The following is a 20580-nucleotide window of genomic DNA, read 5'->3' as shown; positions in this document are numbered from 1 at the left end:
ATACTACCCTTCTATGACATTGAGGACTACTCCATCTGCCCAAGTCCCTTGGAAAAAAACGGGAAAAAAATTATACTTGGCTTTTACCCAAAACAACAGCATAATACATCATCATATTTCTATGTACACAATCTCTAATGTTACAAATACATATTAAAAAAAATCATTTGTTTGTGTAAAAAGATCTTTTTATTTAGATTGTATCTCAACCACTTAAATAGCTGGTAAAATCATTATCAATTCATGGATAAGAACTCAAGCCTCATGTCCATACAAGGGGGTCTCAGGTATGGGTTGGGTTATAAAACAAATTAACCGTAATTTAATTAATTATAGTCACCATAATGAAGAAAACAATGGCATAAACAATGTTTGAAGTTGAAACAAAAAATTCAAAACAAATGAACACAAAATTATTTGAGAATTAATTAACAATAAATAATATCAGAGTAGTTTCAGTTGGTAGGTTTAGTTTTAAAAAAATAGAGAAGCCAAAAAATAACAAAGTTGGCTAAATTGTTGATGTTTTGGAAAAGTGATGTCTAGAGTTGTGGCTTTAATTTGGAATAACTGAACTTCGACAGAATAGTTGTTGCTTTAATAAATATTTTAAAAATAAAATAGATTTAAAACTTAAATTAAAAATATATTGTTTCATAGTTTGTTTTATTATAGCTAATGATTTCAGATAGGACACTACAAGTATAATTAAAATTTTCTTTTCAAACTAAACAAATACAGACCAATCATAAATAAATTGTGAAATTCCATTATAAATAATGATTTAGCTTCATTTACTTATTATAAAATTTATTGTACTTTTTATGTTAGTATTAAATTAATATGTATTACACAAAATTGACCAGAAATATTTAAATCAGCATGCTTGTTTTAATTAGGAAAATTATCGAATAAAAATAAAACAATTTTTTTTGGGGACAGAGTTGAAAAAACTATTGTTAGATATTAGTATCTTCTATACAAAAATAATTTGAAAAGCATACAAAATGCATAATCTGAAATGATATTTTAATATTTTAAAAATATTAAGTTTATTTTTATAAGTTTGATTAATAAAGGAAAAAAAAACTACATAATATAACAAAAAAAAATTATAACAGAAATTCTATTTAATGTTTTTTTTGTCTTACTTTACCAGTTACAATAGCATTCAACTGTGTTCACATGCTCAGATTACTACATCATTCTACAATAAAAAAAAACCACAGGGTAATATGTTATCTACACTTGTTATGCCTAGCATCATGTTCAAAGAGAGACAACCCACAAAATGTTTTTATTCAAGCAAAAAGTCAAAATGCAATGCTTATTATGTATAAAATATTATTGGAAAAAAAATGAAAGAAATAAACCTTTGGTTTTGAATAGGTTAGTTAAAAAGTGTCATCTTAGCAGGCTAAGAAAATTAGTGTCTAAAATATATTAAAAAATGTAGGATTATGCAAATAATTATTATGTGAGTTAGTACATGGCATACAATAGAGTCCATTAAAAAATTAACAACATAGAAATGGAACAATTATACGGTTTAAGTTAACATGTTGAAACCTAAAGCATTATTGAATTATCAAATGGAAGATCAGTGGGCTGTGGAACTACAAACACTCTGTGGTCTCAGATAAAACTAAACTTATTCGGTCTCAGAAACTTTTTTGGTCTCAGATCAAACTAAACTTATTCGGTCTCAGATCAAACTAAACTTATTCGGTCTCAGATCAAACTAAACTTATTTGGTCTCAGATCAAACTTAACTTATTTGGTCTCAGACCAAACTAAACTTATTCAGTCTCAGATCAAACTAAACTTATTTGGTCTCAGATCAAACTAAACTTATTCGGTCTCAGATCAAACTAAACTTATTTGGTCTCATATCAAACTAAACTTATTCGGTCTCAGATCAAACTAAACTTATTCGGTCTCAGATCAAACTAAACTTATTCGGTCTCAGATCAAACTAAACTTATTCGGTCTCAGATCAAACTAAACTTATTTGGTCTCAGATCAAACTAAACTTATTCTGTCTCAGATCAAACTAAACTTATTTGGTCTCAGATCAAACTAAACTTATTTGGTCTCAGATCAAACTAAACTTATTCGGTCTCAGATCAAACTAAACTTATTCGGTCTCAGACCAAACTAAACTTATTCGGTCTCAGATCAAACTAAACTTTTTTGGTCTCAGATCAAACTAAACTTATTCGGTCTCAGATTAAACTAAACTTATTTGGTCTCAGACCAAACTAAACTTATTCAGTCTCAGATCAAACTAAACTTATTTGGTCTCAGATCAAACTAAACTTATTTGGTCTCAGATCAAACTAAACTTATTCGGTCTCATATCAAACTAAACTTATTTGGACTCAGACCAAACTAAACTTATTCGGTCTCAGATCAAACTAAACTTATTTGGTCTCAGATCAAACTAAACTTATTCAGTCTCAGATCAAACTAAACTTATTTGGTCTCAGACCAAACTAAACTTATTCGGTCTCATATCAAACTAAACTTATTCAGTCTCAGATCAAACTAAACTTATTTGGTCTCAGATCAAACTAAACTTATTCAGTCTCAGATCAAACTAAACTTATTTGGTCTCAGATCAAACTAAACTTGTTCATCACTGAAGCCGATATCAACTATAGAAGAAAACAAACAGTTATTCATTTAATTAGTTTGTGTAGATTTCTAACTGGCAAGAATTTATGTTTTAAAAATGTGTTTGGAATTTAATAACAGGTGCAGGCGAACGTTTCAAGTTTGAAAAAAAAATAAAGGGGAAACAAAGCTCTACTGGAAGACAATGCTAAGCTTCAGAGATTAAAGTTTTCTTTTTTTAAGCTTAAATTTTTGTTCCCCGTTTTCTAAACATCTACTTCTACAAATAAAAATTAAATTAATGTTTAAGTTTTTTAATAGCAAATAATAACTTATTTATAAAAGAGTGTTTTTTTTTTGTTTTATATGAAAATACTTCATCAACATTGTGGTGATTCTGTTTCTTATTCTGGTAACTTTTGTAAGATATGTTCAGGAGCTTAAATATTTGATAGCCATATACGTTAAAAGCTTATGAGCTTTGTTACAGCAAATGTTGCGAAGGGTTCTGAAATAATTGGCCATGCACTACACTTTAATCTGCTGGAGTTCTCAATAGAATGTTCCTCATTATGACAGTGTTAAGAATTGTACTGCTGATATAAAAACTGTTGGGGTATACTATAGTTTTTATCATGTGAAATGGAAATAGGGTATAGGAAAACATGGGTATAAAAAATTAGCATTGTTCTTTAGTGTATGATTAATTACTGGTAGTTTGTAATCTGCACATGCAATTTATTTATTTCTTTATTTTACATATGTCCTTTAACTTTTTTTATGGTTTTAAGATAGATTGCTTAGAAGTTAGTAAAATTACAATTGCTATCCTTACTAGCTATTAACTCATTAGCGAAGATACACAACACTATGGAAAAAAACCCAATAAAATACATCAACCAAACTCAATCATAAAAAGAAAATTAGTTTTCCTTTTCTGGTCTGGGCTAAACCAACTACAGAAAGATCTGTAGGCTAGGCAATCAGTGCATAAGCTACAGCACATAGAAGCATTGTCCAAGATCCTTGGTATATTAAAAATGTGAATCATAAAGAACAATATTTATAGTGCAAAGAGGGAAGTATTGAAACAATAATTAAAAAGAAAAAGAAATAGAGATTCATCTATTTCTACCATATGTCAAAAAAAAAAAAAGAATCTCACTGCATCATTTCACAATTTGCATGTAACATATTCAACTCATTTACAATTATAATAATTATCATTGTTTATTAAAAAAAAACAGTTTAATTTTTTTTTCAAACAACAAGCAGTATTGAAAAATGTTTCCCAATGGAATAAATGCAGTGATTTAAGTGAGCTTGCATTTAGGTTGGAAAGGATTAAATGAAAATTTACACATTTGCTTCAAGAAAAGTGTAAATTATGTGTACAAGAATGCTGAAATATTTTGACTAAAAGAATGAAACAGTTAATATTCATATAAGTATACTTTCATGAATCTGAATATAAGAGTAATAGTGTTAGAGAGAAATTAAGTATGAGAAATCTATATACCGGTGCTTGATTTTTTTTGTCATAATAATATATTAATTTCTTGAAGATATTTTATAGAACAGTCGTTGCTTAGGCCTATATGCTACTTGACAAAAAATGATTTAAAAAAATTAATGTGAATTTTAAAATAAAAACACTTTGAAATGTTATTTTAAAAAAATACCAGATAAGACACATGTATACATTAAAAATGATGAGAGGGTAAAAAGTGCAGATTTGAATTAGGATGGTGATGAATGGAGCTGAATAAAGTTGGAGTAAGTTGAACCTTAGATTAATTAGACATCAGCAGGCAGTGCATGACTGGCCATCTTTCTCTCTACAAGAATATTTTAGTTAAAAAAAAAAAAAAAACCAGCACACGAATTTTAAAGGAAACAAAACTTGACTTAAAGGAATTTATTTATAGTCAATCTGGCCCTGAGAAAAAATAATATAATGATGATGTCATATCCAGTCTAAACATGTTTTGTCCTCTGTTGTGTGTGCACACTTACATGTTTTCACAGTACATGCTTAAAAAAAAGTCACACCTTAATTTTAAAAAAAATTGTCCTCTGCTGATTTTAGTGTATAATAAATAATGTTCCCAATAGTCTTCTAGGCTTATTTAGGATTATTTTGCAGCCCCCCCCCCCTCCTTTCCCATTGTAATCCTAAACTTACTACTAAAATGAGCTTTATAGTCTTTGTCATTAAATATTTATTATTATATATTTATTTGTGTGATTATTTTCCATTATTTTTGCACCCCCCCCCCCCCCCCCCCACCACTGTGATCCTAAACTGACCTTTGAGAAAAAAAAAATTAAATCATGGCATGAAAGGGGGGGGGGGGGGGGTTGATATCACTGGCATCCGTGTCAACAAGTCGTATCAACATTATTTTGTATAAATAAAAATAAATCATACTTCTCGAAATGGGATGATGTTGAAGAGAATGAAACGTCATGAGGTATATCTTGTTATGCTAGTGACTGATCTCCCCTTTTCACATATCCGGAGATCAGGGGAAGGAATTCAGTTTGACCCATTCCATTTTGTTTTCCTCAATCAAACACAGGAAAATCGGACAAGTTAATGAGTGTTAATTGAAGATAATTTGACTTAATGTTATGGTAAATTTAAAAAAGCTGTCACTTATCTAAAATGTAAAACAATTTAAACTCACTGCTTTTGGGTATCTATGATCAAAGGGTACGAATTAATTCTCATGCTTCACGATGTTAAAGTATTTAAATGGGGTGATATTTACAGGGACAGATTTCGCCAAATTTTTTACAAAATTAAAATCAGTGCCACACAACCATGCGAGTAATAAAAAAATTATTCTTGTTTTTAAAAAAAAAATGGCATCAACATGTTTCAACCGTGATTATAAACTATCGAAGTGTTATCAACAGTATATACTATTTTAACTAACTTCAACAGACACAGAATCAACAATGTCAATATCACTCACGTTCATAACATATTTTAAACAAAGAAATACCCTTAGCCCAATATATATATTTACAAATATGCGTGCCTTATCATCAACTAAATTTAGCCTTTTTTTTTTTGCATTTTAAGATAATATCAACATTTTTTTTTAAAAATCACCAAAAAAGTTTAGAATTCCCAACACCCATAAATTAAAAAATAAATTAGAATATCTATTGTTATGTTATAAAATGTCAGTTTCAACAGCATAGACAGAGCAACTGAACTAAGACATACAAATAAACAGTGCACTAGTATGTTTATGTACATAAGACATACAAATAAACAGTGCACTAGTATGTTTATGTACAAAGTCACAGCCTTTTGACATGTAAATCAGATCAGTAAAACACCACGTGTTTTTCCATTCTACCCATTTTCTCACAGCATTTCACCCCATTTCTCATACTTTGGTTTTCAGTTTTAAAATCATGATCATTTCAGTGATCTACGAATGCGATGTGAATCAAATGAGCAGAGACTGCAATGAAATCTTGAAATAGAACATTAAATGTTGAGGTTTATTGAATGAGATTTACTCAGTTTAAAAGCTTAAAGGAAGAGAGATTTACTCTTTGGAAACAGCCAGGTTCTCTGTGTTAGCATATAACAGAGACCTTTGCAGGGAAGGATGGGTCTGCGCTGAGTAGGACTGCAGTGGAGGGTTGACAGAGCAGCAAGCTGGGGCCCCGGAATTTTAGGAAGCCTAAAATGTTTTCCAATATCTATAGCAACATACAGTCGTGAGGTAACAGCCACAGAGACCACTAAATAAGTTTCAACATAGGGCAAGCTTAATCAGTCCCTGAAGCTGCCCAGTCATCTAATTAATCGTAGCACTGTTTTGGTAAGTTTGAATACAAAGTTCTCCCAAGAATCCTATTTTGTTTAAAAACTAACTTCCTGTACTATAACTAGGAAATATATTAAACAATCTAACTTGCATTTTTAAAAGTGTTTACATTTGTATGCTATATGAAGGCTATGTAGTTTTAACAAATGCAGTACATGGTCTTGACATAAAACGAGCTCTGCATGTAACATAATCTTTTTCCTTCGAGTTTCCTTGTGGGCTCGCAACAATGGAATCTGCTGAATGGAGGAGCGATAATACAGTGGAGTTGGGCTGAAATAATTTAAACACTTCTTGCAGAGCACATTGCAAACGGCGTGGTTCCTCACAGACGCTTGGAAGCATCTTTCAGAAAACGTCAGACAACAAATCAGGGATGAGGGGGCAAATGACCCTGACCCTGGCCTGTGGCAAAATTAAGGCACAGGCCATGTCGCACGGAACAGCTTGAGCTACCAGTCCAACACGGTGATGGTCAGGTGGTGTCCAGCTTTCGGGAAAAAAAAATCAGATTCGATATGAGAGCTGGTGAAACTTTTAAACTATTTATAAAATTTTACTGTAAAACTCCAGATGCTAGTTTTTATTTTTTCGGGTTTTCGCTCATTTTGTTTTTCGTTCACTTCGCGTTGATATCATTTTCTTGTATCCCTTGACAAGTCCCAAGACAAGGGTTATAACGTTGATATCCTGATTATGTCCCCTTTGTTGGAGGATGAAGGCAATGATGAGCTGTACACGGGCAACGCTTCCGGCACGGACGCGGAACTTCCGGTCGAGTTGGGACTGGACACCAGGGCGGTGGTGATGTTGAGGTGACCGGCAGAGGTCAGCTTGGAGCCGATGTTGGGCTCGCTCTCAGAGGTCGTGTTCCTGAAGCCACCGGTCAGGTTCTGCTGATACTGGCTAGGGTAGCCCCCGTAGATATCCTGGCTGCTGTTGGATTTGTTGTTGCTCAACCCGTTGCCCCCCGGGTTGTTGCTCAGCCCGTTGCCCCCGGGGTTGTGGTTGGTGTTGGAGAAGCCCTGGACCTCGAAGGTGTTGACCCCACTCGACCTTGAGTCTGTTTTGGAAGAGGGCGAGAGCCTCATTCTGACATCGTTCAGTTCCTGGTGCTCAATGCTGTGTTTCGAATGAGATCGCTTCTAAAGAAGACAAAAAAAAGTTTATATGAAAAACAGTTTATTTCTGAAATTACAATTTAGCATTTAATTGTCAGATGCAATTATGATTAGTCTACTTGATAAAATAAATGGCCTTCACTCCTAAATCTATCTTTTAAACCCCTTCTCTGTCCTTTCCTAATCATTCGAATACAGCCCAGTTTATTTCAATGTAATTAACTCATAAGATCTAAGCAAAGTGTGTGTTTAGGGGTGGGGAGAGATGGGTAGTGTGAGCACCAAATAATGAATAGTACCATTCTTTTTTCGTAATTTTTAAACGGTTACCTGACAAAAGAATCTTAAGATACAATATAACACGATAATATTTCATTGACACAATATTTCTGACGAAATATCTCAGAGAAATATCTAACACAAAATATCTTAATTATTAAATTATAGACTGATTGATTGAAATAATTTAGTTAATTGATGTAAAGGTACAGTCACATTAATTGAGAATGTGTGTAAAAGATTATAAAATATGTAAGACCAACCCAAAAAGGTATGTTGTAACCGGCATTGGTTAAACCTAACATTAAGACTAAAGCGACATGAAATTTTAAAATATCACTTCGTATATTTATCATAATTAAAATTCTTTTTTTTTTGCTGTGAATTTTTCTTATGTTTTAAGAATACAAGGTAGAAATTTACGCGGGCTTTCTCTGTTTGTGACTCACCTTCTCGTGCGACATTAGCTTTGAGGTAACAGACGACCTCTTGCCGCAGCATCTCGACTTCCGTCTGTTGGAGACTATAGACGGCTCAGGCGAGGGGGGCGGCGTCTCTGCTGGCTTGCTGGCTGAGTTGTTGAAGGTCATGTCCATCTCAACGAACTCTCTATCCTGTGGACAGTTGCAGACCGTTTATATTTTTTGTGTCAATAGGAATGCAATCCCACCCCCCACCCCCATAGATTTTGAAATATGAGCCTTTTTTAACGCATCAAATAGAAAATTTCGTAGCCACCCAACCTCCCCCCCCCCTCTTCACACTGGAAGGTGTGATGTGATTTATGAACAAAGAGTAAAGTTAAGCATCCAGAAATCGACCCAGAGAAGTCTAAATTAGGGTTTGGTTGAAGCAGAAGTTTAGGACTAGTTTAAGGGTTAGAATGTTATTTAGGGTCCCAAGCTTACATAATTCTCCAGTGTTTCTTTCAGACATTTTTCTCCACGGGGAGGGGATGACATTTGAAACTTTCGATGGGGGTGGGGTGGGGGGTGGGGAGGCTGACTTAAATTTAGGGGTGGGGTGGGGGTGGTCGCTGACTAAGGTATATATTTTGTTTCTAAATTCTATTTCGTTCTGGGGTTGGGGACGGTCAGTAGGGGTTAGGGGCAGTTAAGTAGGGGTTGGGGGCGGTCATAAGGGGTTGGGGACGGTCAGTAGGGGTTGGCGCGGTCAGTAGGGGTTGGGGGTGGTCATAAGGGGTTGGGGACGGTCAGTAGGGGTTAGGGGCGGTTAAGTAGGGGTTGGGGGCGGTCATAAGGGGTTGGGGGGTCAAGTAGTGGTTGGGGCGGTCAAGTAGGGGTTGGGGCGGTCAAGTAGGGGTTGGGGACGGTCAGGTAGGGTTGGGGACGGTCAAGTAGGGGCTGGGGGAGGTCAAGTAGGGGTTGGGGGGTTAAGTAAGGGTTGGGGGGGGGGGTCAAGTAGGGGTTGGGGACGGTCAAGTAGGGGTTGGGGGCGGTCAAGTAGGGGTTGGGGGGGGGTCAAGTAGGGGTTGGGGGCGGTCAAGTAGGGGTTGGGGGCGGTCAAGTAGGGGTTGGGGGCGGTCAAGTAGGGGTTGGGGGCGGTCAAGTAAGGGTTGGGGGGGGGGTCAAGTAGGGGTTGGGGACGGTCAAGTAGGGGTTGGGGGCGGTCAAGTAGGGGGGTTGGGGATGGTCAAGTAGGGGTTGGGGGCGGTCAAGTAGGGGTTGGGGACGGTCAAGTAGGGGTTGGGGGCGGTCAAGTAGGGGTTAGGGGCGGTCAAGTAGGGGTTGGGGGGTCAAGTAGTGGTTGGGGACGGTCAAGTAGGGGTTGGGGGCGGTCAAGTAGGGGGGTTGGGGATGGTCAAGTAGGGGTTGGGGGCGGTCAAGTAGGGGTTGGGGACGGTCAAGTAGGGGTTGGGGGCGGTCAAGTAGGGGTTAGGGGCGGTCAAGTAGGGGTTGGGGGGTCAAGTAGGGGTTGGGGACGGTCAAGTAGGGGCTGGGGGGGGGTCAAGTAGGGGTTGGGGGGGGGTCAAGTAGGGGTTGGGGACGGTCAAGTAGGGGTTGGGGGAGGTCAAGTAGGGGTTGGGGGCGGTCAAGTAGGGGTTGGGGGCGGTCAAGTAAGGGTTGGGGGGGGGGGGTCAAGTAGGGGTTGGGGACGGTCAAGTAGGGGTTGGGGGCGGTCAAGTAGGGGGGTTGGGGATGGTCAAGTAGGGGTTGGGGGCGGTCAAGTAGGGGTTGGGGACGGTCAAGTAGGGGTTGGGGGCGGTCAAGTAGGGGTTAGGGGCGGTCAAGTAGGGGTTGGGGGGTCAAGTAGTGGTTGGGAGCGGTCAAGTAGGGGTTGGGGACGGTCAAGTAGGGGTTGGAGGCGGTCAAGTAGGGGTTAGGGGCGGTCAAGTAAGGATTAGGGGCGGTCAAGTAGGGGGGTTGGGGATGGTCAAGTAGGGGTTGGGGGCGGTCAAGTAGGGATTAGGGGCGGTCAAGTAGGGGGGTTGGGGATGGTCAAGTAGGGGTTGGGGGCGGTCAAGTTGGGGTTGGGGGCGGTCAAGTAGGGGTTGGGGGCGGTCAAGTAGGGGTTGGGGACGGTCAAGTAGGGGTTGGGGGCGGTCAAGTAGGGGTTGGGTGGGGGGTCAAGTAGGGGTTGTGGACGGTCAAGTATGGGTTGGAGGTGGTAAGCAGGGGTTGGTCACCAAAGAGGTGCCTGAAAAAAAAACTCAGCTCTGGCCTATCCGTAAAAAAAAAAAAAATTTCCTACCGTGGTTTTCTCCAGACAAGACAGCAGATGGTGGTGCTGCATCTCGAAGATGTCCCCCCTGTTATTCTCCTCCAGCTCCAGCCCAGCCTCCCTGGCCAGAAGAAGCTCCTCTGCTCTCTTCTTGGCGCTGATGAAGCCCGCGCTGCTGGCGTTCTTGGCCATGTTAATCCTCGTCTCTCTCGCTTTCTGAATATCAAAAATGGTACCCTGATTTTAATGGGGTTGTTAAGTGCTGAACTAAAGCAGGGCACTCGCAGGAGATGATAGTAAGTTAATTAATTAATTAATTAATGATCTCGTTGGTTTTAAAAAAAAAATGATTTAAAAAAATAAAGATGAAAGCAATATGTTGTTTCGTTTCTATAGTTTATAAACAGTAAACGAAGATGTTTATGGTTGTGCATATAAAAAAAAACAATGATTCATGCAAGGTTTGGAGTGCATGTGAAAAATAAAACAAGTCAGTTAGTAAATTAATTTGCAATTGTTTGTTATAATAGAAACTTTTATTTTAAAAAAAAAAAGATAGCTTGTTTATCAATTGAAGTTTCTGATATTTACTTTTTTTTTCTTCTGTAAAAGCAGCAACTAAAGAAACGAGAAAATACTGTTTTCATACTGTTTTTATACTGTATTCATACTGTTTTTATAATTTTTTATACTATTGTTTAATTTATTACTAAAGGGAAGCAGTGCCCCACTTAAAGTTTTTAACCCCCCCCCCCCCCTCCCAACCCCCCGAGCCCATAATTGATACAATATCGACTCATCGAATTTAATAAAGTTTTATCAGACAACAAAGTGACAACGTCAAGGACTAACTAGTAGCTTATAAATGATGCATTTTATCTTTTGCGATAGAACTTACGAAACAAAGTAACTCTGGTAGGCAGAAATAAATCTTTGAAAATATTCATGAGTTATTTCCCTTTCAATGTTGTATCTTTTATTAAGCCAAATGGATATTAGTTTTTATGTCTTAGGCTGTAGGTCATGCTATTAATACATGCTCAGGTTTGATAATAAATTATGTTATTGGTTAATAATTATGATAATAATGTTTTAATGACCTATTATATGGGATTAATAAATAAGTCATTCGATTTTTCTAAATTTATATTCCACATTACTCATTCACATGTTATTAATTCATGCTCTTGTTTGGTTATAAATTCTGTTATTGGTTAATGATTATCATAATACAAAATTTTATATAGTAATTTATTTATAATTAACAAAAAATAAATCATTCGATGTTTTAAAAAACGTACAGTAAACACTATACTTACGCAAGTTTTTAATGCTTGGCAATTAATTACGTTGTACTAATTATGACAGTATTAATTAATTAATACTAAATAAGTAACTTCATTCTAACATTGTAAATTAACTATAAAGAACTCATTAATCATGCACATATTTACTTCTAATTTCGCTATAATAATAATACATGCGTTTCTGTAGCTTGGATATTTTCCGTATAGCTTCAGTACAGGAAGCTATGGACAACATTATGCTCATCTGCTGATCTTGAAAGTCTTCTCTAATGGACTTTGTAAACAGACTAGGCAGGCTGATAATTCTGTATGGTTGCTATAGTAACTACAGCTCCACTTGTGAGGCATATACAGATGTGTGGTAGTGTGTGGGTATACGTGGGGGATTATTTGTGATTGCGAGTATGTGTTAGGGCTTATTGAGTATGTGTTAGGGCATGTCTGTGAGGGTTACGTGTGTGAGGGTTACGTGTGTGAGGGCCACGCACTCTGTATGTGTAGGTGAGGAAATCTGTGTGAGGGATATGTGTGTTTATGGTGGGGGGGGGTGTAACGTGTGTTATATCTATACCACATGCCCCCCCCCCCCTTACGTATCATATATTTATGTGTTAATATATGTACAAAGCCCGTGTGTTAGTTGGAATTGATTGCAACAATAAACGTGTGGAGGAGGGGGGGGGGGAGCGAGATGATATGATACATTACTAGTTGGAATGAAGTTAATATTTCAAAGTTGTCAATTAAACCACACACGGGGTAGGATTTTTTTTAATGGAGGAAAAAAAAGGCGGGGGGGGGGGGGGGGGGGGGTAAGTAATTATCGAAAGATCATAAAATTGTTTGTGACACGGATGGACGATTCGGCGAATAAAATAATTAGCGGGGTAATGAGAGTTGATCCATTTAAACTCCCCGCACCGGAAATAGCGACGGACACGGTGACCTTGTAACCCAGCGTGGTTATCTCCCCTTTATTTTTGGTTGGTGTGTGCAGAGGATGTGCTAATCAGGGGATGCCCGGGGGGGGGGGGGGGGCTTAGAGGCTGGGCAACTCGGTCCCAGGCAACGTGGTGTGTCATTTTTCCCCAGATGCACGGCACGGTTTCAGTTTAGTGTTCCTGCGTATACATTTTTTTTTGTTTAAAAAAAATCTGATAATTTCTTTATTTCAAAGGGGGGATAATTAGCTGCATGTTAATTAGTTTTGGCATTAATCACGCGATGAGGCAATGCAGACGCTTAGCTACAACCACTACCTCCCCCCCCCCCCCCCCCCCCGCGCCCTGTTCGTTTGCTTCACGCAAGCGATACCGATATTAATTTCGATAATGTGTTGATTGCGTGTATTTTTTTGTAAAAACGTTATCTCTTACGTTGTATTCTCATCTTGGTGTGTCTCTATGTGGATATGTATCTGTTTTTAGTGTGTGTGCGCGTGTGTTTTCAAGAGATTCGAAGGAAATACGAATGGTGTTTCAAACTTCTTGTGACTAAAAACGGATTTTAATATTTTAGTATTTTTAATTTATATATATATATATATATATATATATATATATATATATATATATATATATATATATAGATATATATATATATATATATATATATATATATATATATATATATATATATATAAGCGGTGGCTTATGTTAAAATTGCGGAAGGGGATGGGGTGATTTCACTCCCCTCCCCCCATCACAATATTAGGTAGATTACTTACATAACCCAAACCATATCAGGTTGAATTATTTCTTGACCATTACATATAATTGGATAAACATACATATCTATATATATAATTCTCTTCTTAGATACCCTAGATAACACCAAGTTGTAAATGCGCCTAACAGCCCCCTCTCTTCCTCTCTAGGCATACCCCTACCACCCCCACCTCCACATGGTCTGGTGAGCTGTGATTCACGCTAAATGTTTACAATCGTAGATCCGGGTTTAGTGACGGCTATTAGGGGTAGATAATTTAGTTTGAAACGATTTTAAACTTAGGGGAGGTAGCTAAGAGGAGGCTGCTTTCAAGTGGGGGGGGGGGGGTGTAGGGTAGGGGTTGGGGGAAAAGGAGGGTGGGGGTAGTATCGTCCTTAACGACCTACTGATAGGGTTTTAAAGCAAATATGTTCAGTTGCAGCACTGGTACTCTCGAATTCACAAATTATGAATTACTGAAAAGTAGAAAATAAAACAACAATATATCGGCATATGATACACCGCGGGTAGGCTCGTATATGGTTCAATGACAAATTATCTCCAGATAAAATATCTCATGGAAAAAACGCTCCACTGCAAAGTATTTTCAGTATACAGGATGAATTAAGTTGATTTGGACAATTTTAAAATTAATTGTCGTTTATTATGATTTTTTATTAATTTTATTTTTACCCTCAAGGGAAATAATTAAAAAAAAAACTATTAGGAAGTGTTAACTAGAACGCCAGTAGGGTTGGAACTATGTATATCTGTTGTAGTGGCACGGTTCTATGTAGTGCTTTATAGCTACAGGGAACTGTAGGAATAATTAGTAACATGAGGGGCTAAGTGTTTATACTTATTTACGGCTACAGGAGACTATACAGGACTAGTTTCTATCTTAAGTACAACATGCTCTATCAGAAGTAACTAGTTCCTGTTCCATGTGGCGGCAAAGTATTTAAAAAGTTGGATTCTTCATCTCCGCATCTTTGTTTTGGTGGGTTTTATAAATAGGATCAGCATCAGTGTCTGTCTTTCTTTTTCTGTCACTGGTATTTGATATTTATCCCAGACTTTAGTCTGTCGGAGAGTTTTGTTGTCTGTCTCATAGTTTAGTCTGTTGCAGACTTCTGTCAGTAACAGACTTTAGTTGGTCGTAAACAGTAGCGTAGCGAGGGGGGGAGGGGGCGGGGGGGGGGGGACATATGTCCCCGGGCGCCGACCTTAGGGGGCGCCAAAATGGGTTGGAAAAATAAATTGAAAGGTTGAGGGGGGTGCAAATCGAAAGATTGAGTGGGGGGGGGTGCAAATGGAAATCTAATCTCAAGGAGGGGTGCAAATCGAAAGTTTGAGGGGGGGGGGTGCAAATCAAAATCTTGACGGGGGGTGCAAATCGAAAAGTTTGTCCCCGGGCGCCGGGAAGGGTCGCTACGCCTCTGGTCGTAAACGTTTGTCTAAGGCAGACATTTTTATTATCCATCAAAGAATATTTGACCAGTAGGCCTACCAACTAACTGTAACGGGAGGACGTGGTAGAATCATGATAGAGCATACGACTGCTAACCCGAAAGTCGCGAGTTCGAATCTGGGTTCAAGTCCGTAGAAAGCCAGCGAGTTCACCCAGCTTTGATGTAAGGGAAAAAAGTAAAGGCGGCTGGCTTATAATGCTGACCACATTGCTGACCTTCCTATGCCGAGGTCACACAAACAGGTGAACTCTACTTCGCCAGCCCCCAGGGACTGTTAGGCTAGAAAGGAAACTTTACAAACGTACACATTGGTGATTCCAGGTGCATTTAAAACCTGACGGCTGATTTGTTTTATTTACTTTTTCTGTTAAGTACAGTAAAAAATAAAATCCTGTGTTTACGATCTGTAAACAGATTCAAGAGATCTGGCTTGTGTAAAATTATTCCAAAAAGGGTGACCAACATTAGGCCCTCTTACTCTTATTCCATTTGACTCGATTCAGGTACTTATCATAGCTAGATGATCTCAATGGTGTTGTAAGGACTTATACCTTAGAACCAAACTCGAGACTTACAGGCTAGCAATCGAATGCGCTATCACCTAACCGAGGCTTCTCACACTATTTCTGTGATAACTTCGTTTATTTTAGTTTTAACAATTCCTTGTCATCTTGCATGTGATACACACAGCCTGCATCAAACTTTAAAACTGCTGGGGTTAACATAAATGAACGTCACAACATTTAGGAAGAAGCCGTTCAGAGTTTAAAGGTCAGCCTGTGCAAGTCAGCCTCAGACAGGTCTCCGACATAACTCATCTTTTGGGGTTAAACAAATGAACATCACAACATTTAGCAAGAAGCCGTATAGAGATTGAAGGTCAGACTGTGCAAGTCAGCCTCAGACAGGTCTCCGACATAACTCATCTTTTGGGGTTAAACAAATGAACACAACACGTAGCAAGAAGCCGTTCAGAGGTTGAAGGTCAAGTTGTGCATGTCAGGTCTCCGATACCAACTATCTTTTGGGGTTAAACAAATGAACACAACATTTAGGAAGAAGCCGTCCAGAGTTTAAAGGTCAGCCTGTGCAAGTCAGCCTCAGACAGGTCTCCGACATAACTCATCTTTTGGGGTGAAACAAATGAACATCACAACATTTAGCAAGAAGCCGTATAGAGGTTGAAGGTCAGACTGTGCAAGTCAGCCTCAGACAGGTCTCCGACATAACTCATCTTTTGGGGTGAAACAAATGAACATCACAACATTTAGCAAGAAGCCGTATAGAGGTTGAAGGTCAGACTGTGCAAGTCAGCCTCAGACAGGTCTCCGACATAACTCATCTTTTGGGGTGAAACAAATGAACATCACAACATTTAGCAAGAAGCCGTATAGAGGTTGAAGGTCAGACTGTGCAAGTCAGCCTCAGACAGGTCTCCGACATAACTCATCTTTTGGGGTGAAACAAATGAACATCACAACATATAAGCAAGAAGCCGTTCAGAGGTTAAAGGTCAGACTGTGCATGTCAGGCCTCCGATACCAACTATCTTTTGGGGTTAAACAAATGAACATCACAACACGTAGCAAGAAGCCGTTCAGAGGTTAAAGGTCAGCCTGTGCATGTCAGGACTCCGATACCAACTCATCTTTTGGGGTTAAACAAATGAACACAACACGTAGCAAGAAGCCGTTCAGAGGTTAAAGGTCAGCCTGTGCATGTCAGGACTCCGATACCAACTCATCTTTTGGGGTTAAACAAATGAACACAACACGTAGCAAGAAGCCGTTCAGAGGTTAAAGGTCAGCCTGTGCATGTCAGGACTCCGATACCAACTCATCTTTTGGGGTTAAACAAATGAACACAACATTTAGCAAGAAGCCGTTCAGAGGTTAAAGGTCAGCCTGTGCATGTCAGGACTCCGATACCAACTCATCTTTTGGGGTTAAACAAATGAACACAACACGTAGCAAGAAGCCGTTCAGAGTTTAAAGGTCAGCCTGTGCAAGTCAGCCTCAGACAAGTCTCAAAAACCAACTCATCTTTTGGGGTTAAACAAATGAACATCACAACATGTAGCAAGAAGCCGTTCAGAGGTTAAAGGTCAGCCTGTGCATGCCTCCGACACCCACTCACCTTCTGCGCCTTCCTCTTGTCCGCCCGCTGGTTCTGGTGGTAGATGCGGCTGAAGTTGGACACGATGACAGGAACAGGAAGTGCGATGACCAGGACACCGCTGAGTGAGCAGACGCCGCCCACAATCTTCCCCGTGATGGTGTCGGGTGTCATGTCACCGTAGCTGGAGGGGAAAACATATGACATTTGTTGTGACATTTGTTATGACATTTGTTATGACATTTGTTATGACATTTGTTATGACATTGTTTGACATTTGTAATGGCATTTGTAAAGGCATTTTTAATGACATTTTTTATGACATTTGTTATGACATTTGTTATGACATTTGTTATGGCATTTGTTATGGCTTTTGTTATGACATTTGTTATGAAATTTGTTATGAAATTTGTTATGGCATTTGTTATGGCATTTGTTATGAAATTTGTTGTGACATTTGTTGCGACATTTGTTGTGACATTTGTTGTGACATTTGTTGTGACATTTTTTGTGACATTTGTTGTGGCATTTGTTATGGCATTTGTTATTAAATTTGTTATAACATTTGCTATTGCATTCGTTATTACATTTGTTATTAGATTCGTTATTACATTCTTTATTACATTTGTTCTTACATAGTGTTATTACATATTCCTTTATTGTAATGATGGAAAGTCAACATAATCGCATTATTATTTTAGTGTATTAACCATTGAAAGAAAACATGTTGCTTGCTTCGTTTCTTCTGATTTGTAAAAACCTAAACATTTCTTGAATCAAGAAATACTTATGAGCTAGGCACACAGTTACGCATGTCGTAAGCGTAATACAGAAGAGTAGTATAGAAAATATCGAAAAATAAAAACAGATTACAAATTCATTATCCTTTATGGCCAATTAGAGCAAAACCACAGACAGATATACAGAAATTATAAGATTTTGGTAAAAATTACTTAATAAACAATATTACCGTTGAAACTAAGGGATTCATAAAACAAATGCAAGGTGAGGTGGACAGTTAGTTAAATTAAACTAACTAGTCACCTCGCTATATATGCATGTTTGCGAAAAAACAAAACAAAGCAAAAACAAATAGACCAAGTACACGTAAGCCTACATCAAATTAATTCACAAAGCAATTCAAATGTATTTGTAAGTCTAGTTGACTCAGTGTTTCCTTACATTCACCACCAAACTGCTCTGAAATATCCGCCAACTTTATTGTTTTGCTGTTATTTTTAATCACATTCTTTCATCACACACAAAACACTACACTGGCTGTAAAATTGTTTTCATAAACATTTTTTAGAAATCTTTCGAAAACAAAATTCCAGTCAATCAAAGATTAAAGCCTCGATTAAACAAAACTTAACATCAATAATTCCAAACGTTGAAAAAATAATTCCACTTTCTACCTCAATTTCCGCGGGTTTTGATTAAGAAAAACACGTGTCATCGTACAATTCTTTGTAATTATCTAATTAACGTGCTGAGATTTATCAAGATGAACGCCATGTTTCCTGAATATTTCCTAATAAAGACAGAATGTGTGTGAGTGTGTGAACGTGGGGTGGGGGCGGGGGCGGCGTCTGCGTAGAAAAGAAAAACAAACTGTTATGAGACACTTTGAAGAAAGTGAAGACGTTCGTCAGTCGACTTGGAGAATACTTTGGTACCGAATCGACGTGCCGACTCCTGAAACAGACTTGCAGTATTTTCATTTGGTGTTTTTTTTTTCTTCTTCGAGTGGGTTGAAACCAGAAAGTGAATGCTGGAGAGTCTGAGAGAAGGAGGATGTGGAGAGTAGAAGAGAGAGAAAAGAGGCAGATGGAAAGAGAGAATGTGTTAGAATGGTCTAGAAATTGGCATCGACAAACATTACTTCGAACCCATGAAAAGTGTAACTATTTATAGGCAAACTTAGAATAAAAAAATCTCCGGATCAGACCCAGAGCTTGTGGAGTTAGTATAAAAAAAGAAATACAGTCATTATTTTAAAAGCTGAAATAAATCTAAATTTATATTTTATTAAAAATAAATAAATATTGAAATTTCTCGAGTGTTTAAAAGACAGCGAACCAAATATTGATTCACAACCGGAGATATGAGGCATATTGTTTGAACATCGCTGGGGTTTTCTACTGGGAGCTCTTCACAACACGACTAGATAGACTCGACACACGTTGAGTGGGGCCCTATGGGAGCCGACTTAATGGCACCGGACCCGAGAGCTTGGTACCATCAGGGACGAGGAGGTTTCGAGTGGTTGGTGACGGCTTGAGGCCCCACACGGGAACTGGCCTGGAGGTTTTCATGTGAGTAATAAGATCTTGTACGCATCGTTGACACTGTTCAACTGTGTATTTTGTTCCTACCAATCTTTCTCGCCAGTTGTTTAGATTCTAGTACATACAGCATATATAACCTATACAATATATACGACATATGTAAAATATATATACATTTATGTAAACATACACACACGCATAATCGAAATAATTATATACTCCATGACATATTAAAGATATAACCCTAATATATATATATATATATATATTATATATATATATATATATATATATATATATATATATATATATATATATATATATATATATATCTGATATAGTTATGCCCTCAATATTCATAACCCTCATGTTTATGGATTTATTTTGTTTTCTATTCGCTTTTGTGTGTGTGTGTGTGTGTGTGAGTGTTAGAGCTAGTTTTTGGTATCCGACTCTATTTTCGTATTTTATGTAGCACATGACGTCCCTTTCAGCCATAGTGATTTTATGACTTCCTGTCTGGTTCGTCTTCCATTTTGGATAACCCGCCCTCCACCAGAGGGCGCACTGATAGTTGGTGGAGATGGGGGGGGGGGCGGTCTTGTGTTTGACCGCGTCCAACGATTTGGGATGGGTTAATTAACAGGTCTAGACGTGGTGTGGGGAAAAAACTCTTTGGATTTAATTAAAGCATCAGTGTACCTTGACACTTGGAAATTTTTTTCTTCTAGGTCAGTTTCGGTTCCTTTATTTATAGAATAATCTTTGTTTCACAAGTACAATAGTTTCAAATAATTTTTGGTTATTTTTCAGTTTTTTTTTACAAGTCTATCATTACGTGTTATGTGTTTTTTTTTTCAAATGGTGCTTTTTTCACGCACGGAATTGATGAATAAAACAAAATAATCTTTGTGCAGAGAAGTGTATAGGAGAAAGGGAGGTAAGTACATGACAAGGGTGAAGGGAGGTCAGCACATGACAAGGGTGAAGGGAGGTAAGTACATGACAACGGTGAAGGGAGGTAAGTACATGACAAGGGTGAAGGGAGGTAAGTACATGACAAGGGTGAAGGGAGGTAAGTACATGACAAGGGTGAAGGGAGGTAAGTACTTGACAAGGGTGAAGGGAGGTAAGTACAT

General features: G+C 37.9%; 1 protein-coding gene across 1 annotated transcript; it reads right to left on the bottom strand.

Moving 5' to 3' along the window:
* Window positions 1–4973: 4973 nt before the first annotated feature.
* Window positions 4974–17337, bottom strand: LOC131930789 (potassium voltage-gated channel protein Shal; the record flags this gene model as incomplete). The annotated part of the gene is made up of 4 exons (XM_059287407.1): window positions 4974–7615; window positions 8320–8484; window positions 10583–10768; window positions 17175–17337. Coding segments are annotated over 4 exons (985 nt in total), but the record flags the coding sequence as incomplete, so codon positions are not given.
* Window positions 17338–20580: the final 3243 nt, after the last annotated feature.

The sequence above is a fragment of the Physella acuta genome, unplaced genomic scaffold, assembly GCF_028476545.2.
Source record: "Physella acuta isolate Inbredline_101_S28 unplaced genomic scaffold, ASM2847654v3 ptg001848l, whole genome shotgun sequence".
NCBI classification, from domain to species: domain Eukaryota; kingdom Metazoa; phylum Mollusca; class Gastropoda; family Physidae; genus Physella; species Physella acuta.
Note: the sequence above shows the minus strand (reverse complement) of the source record. Positions and strands in the feature narration are given on the sequence as shown.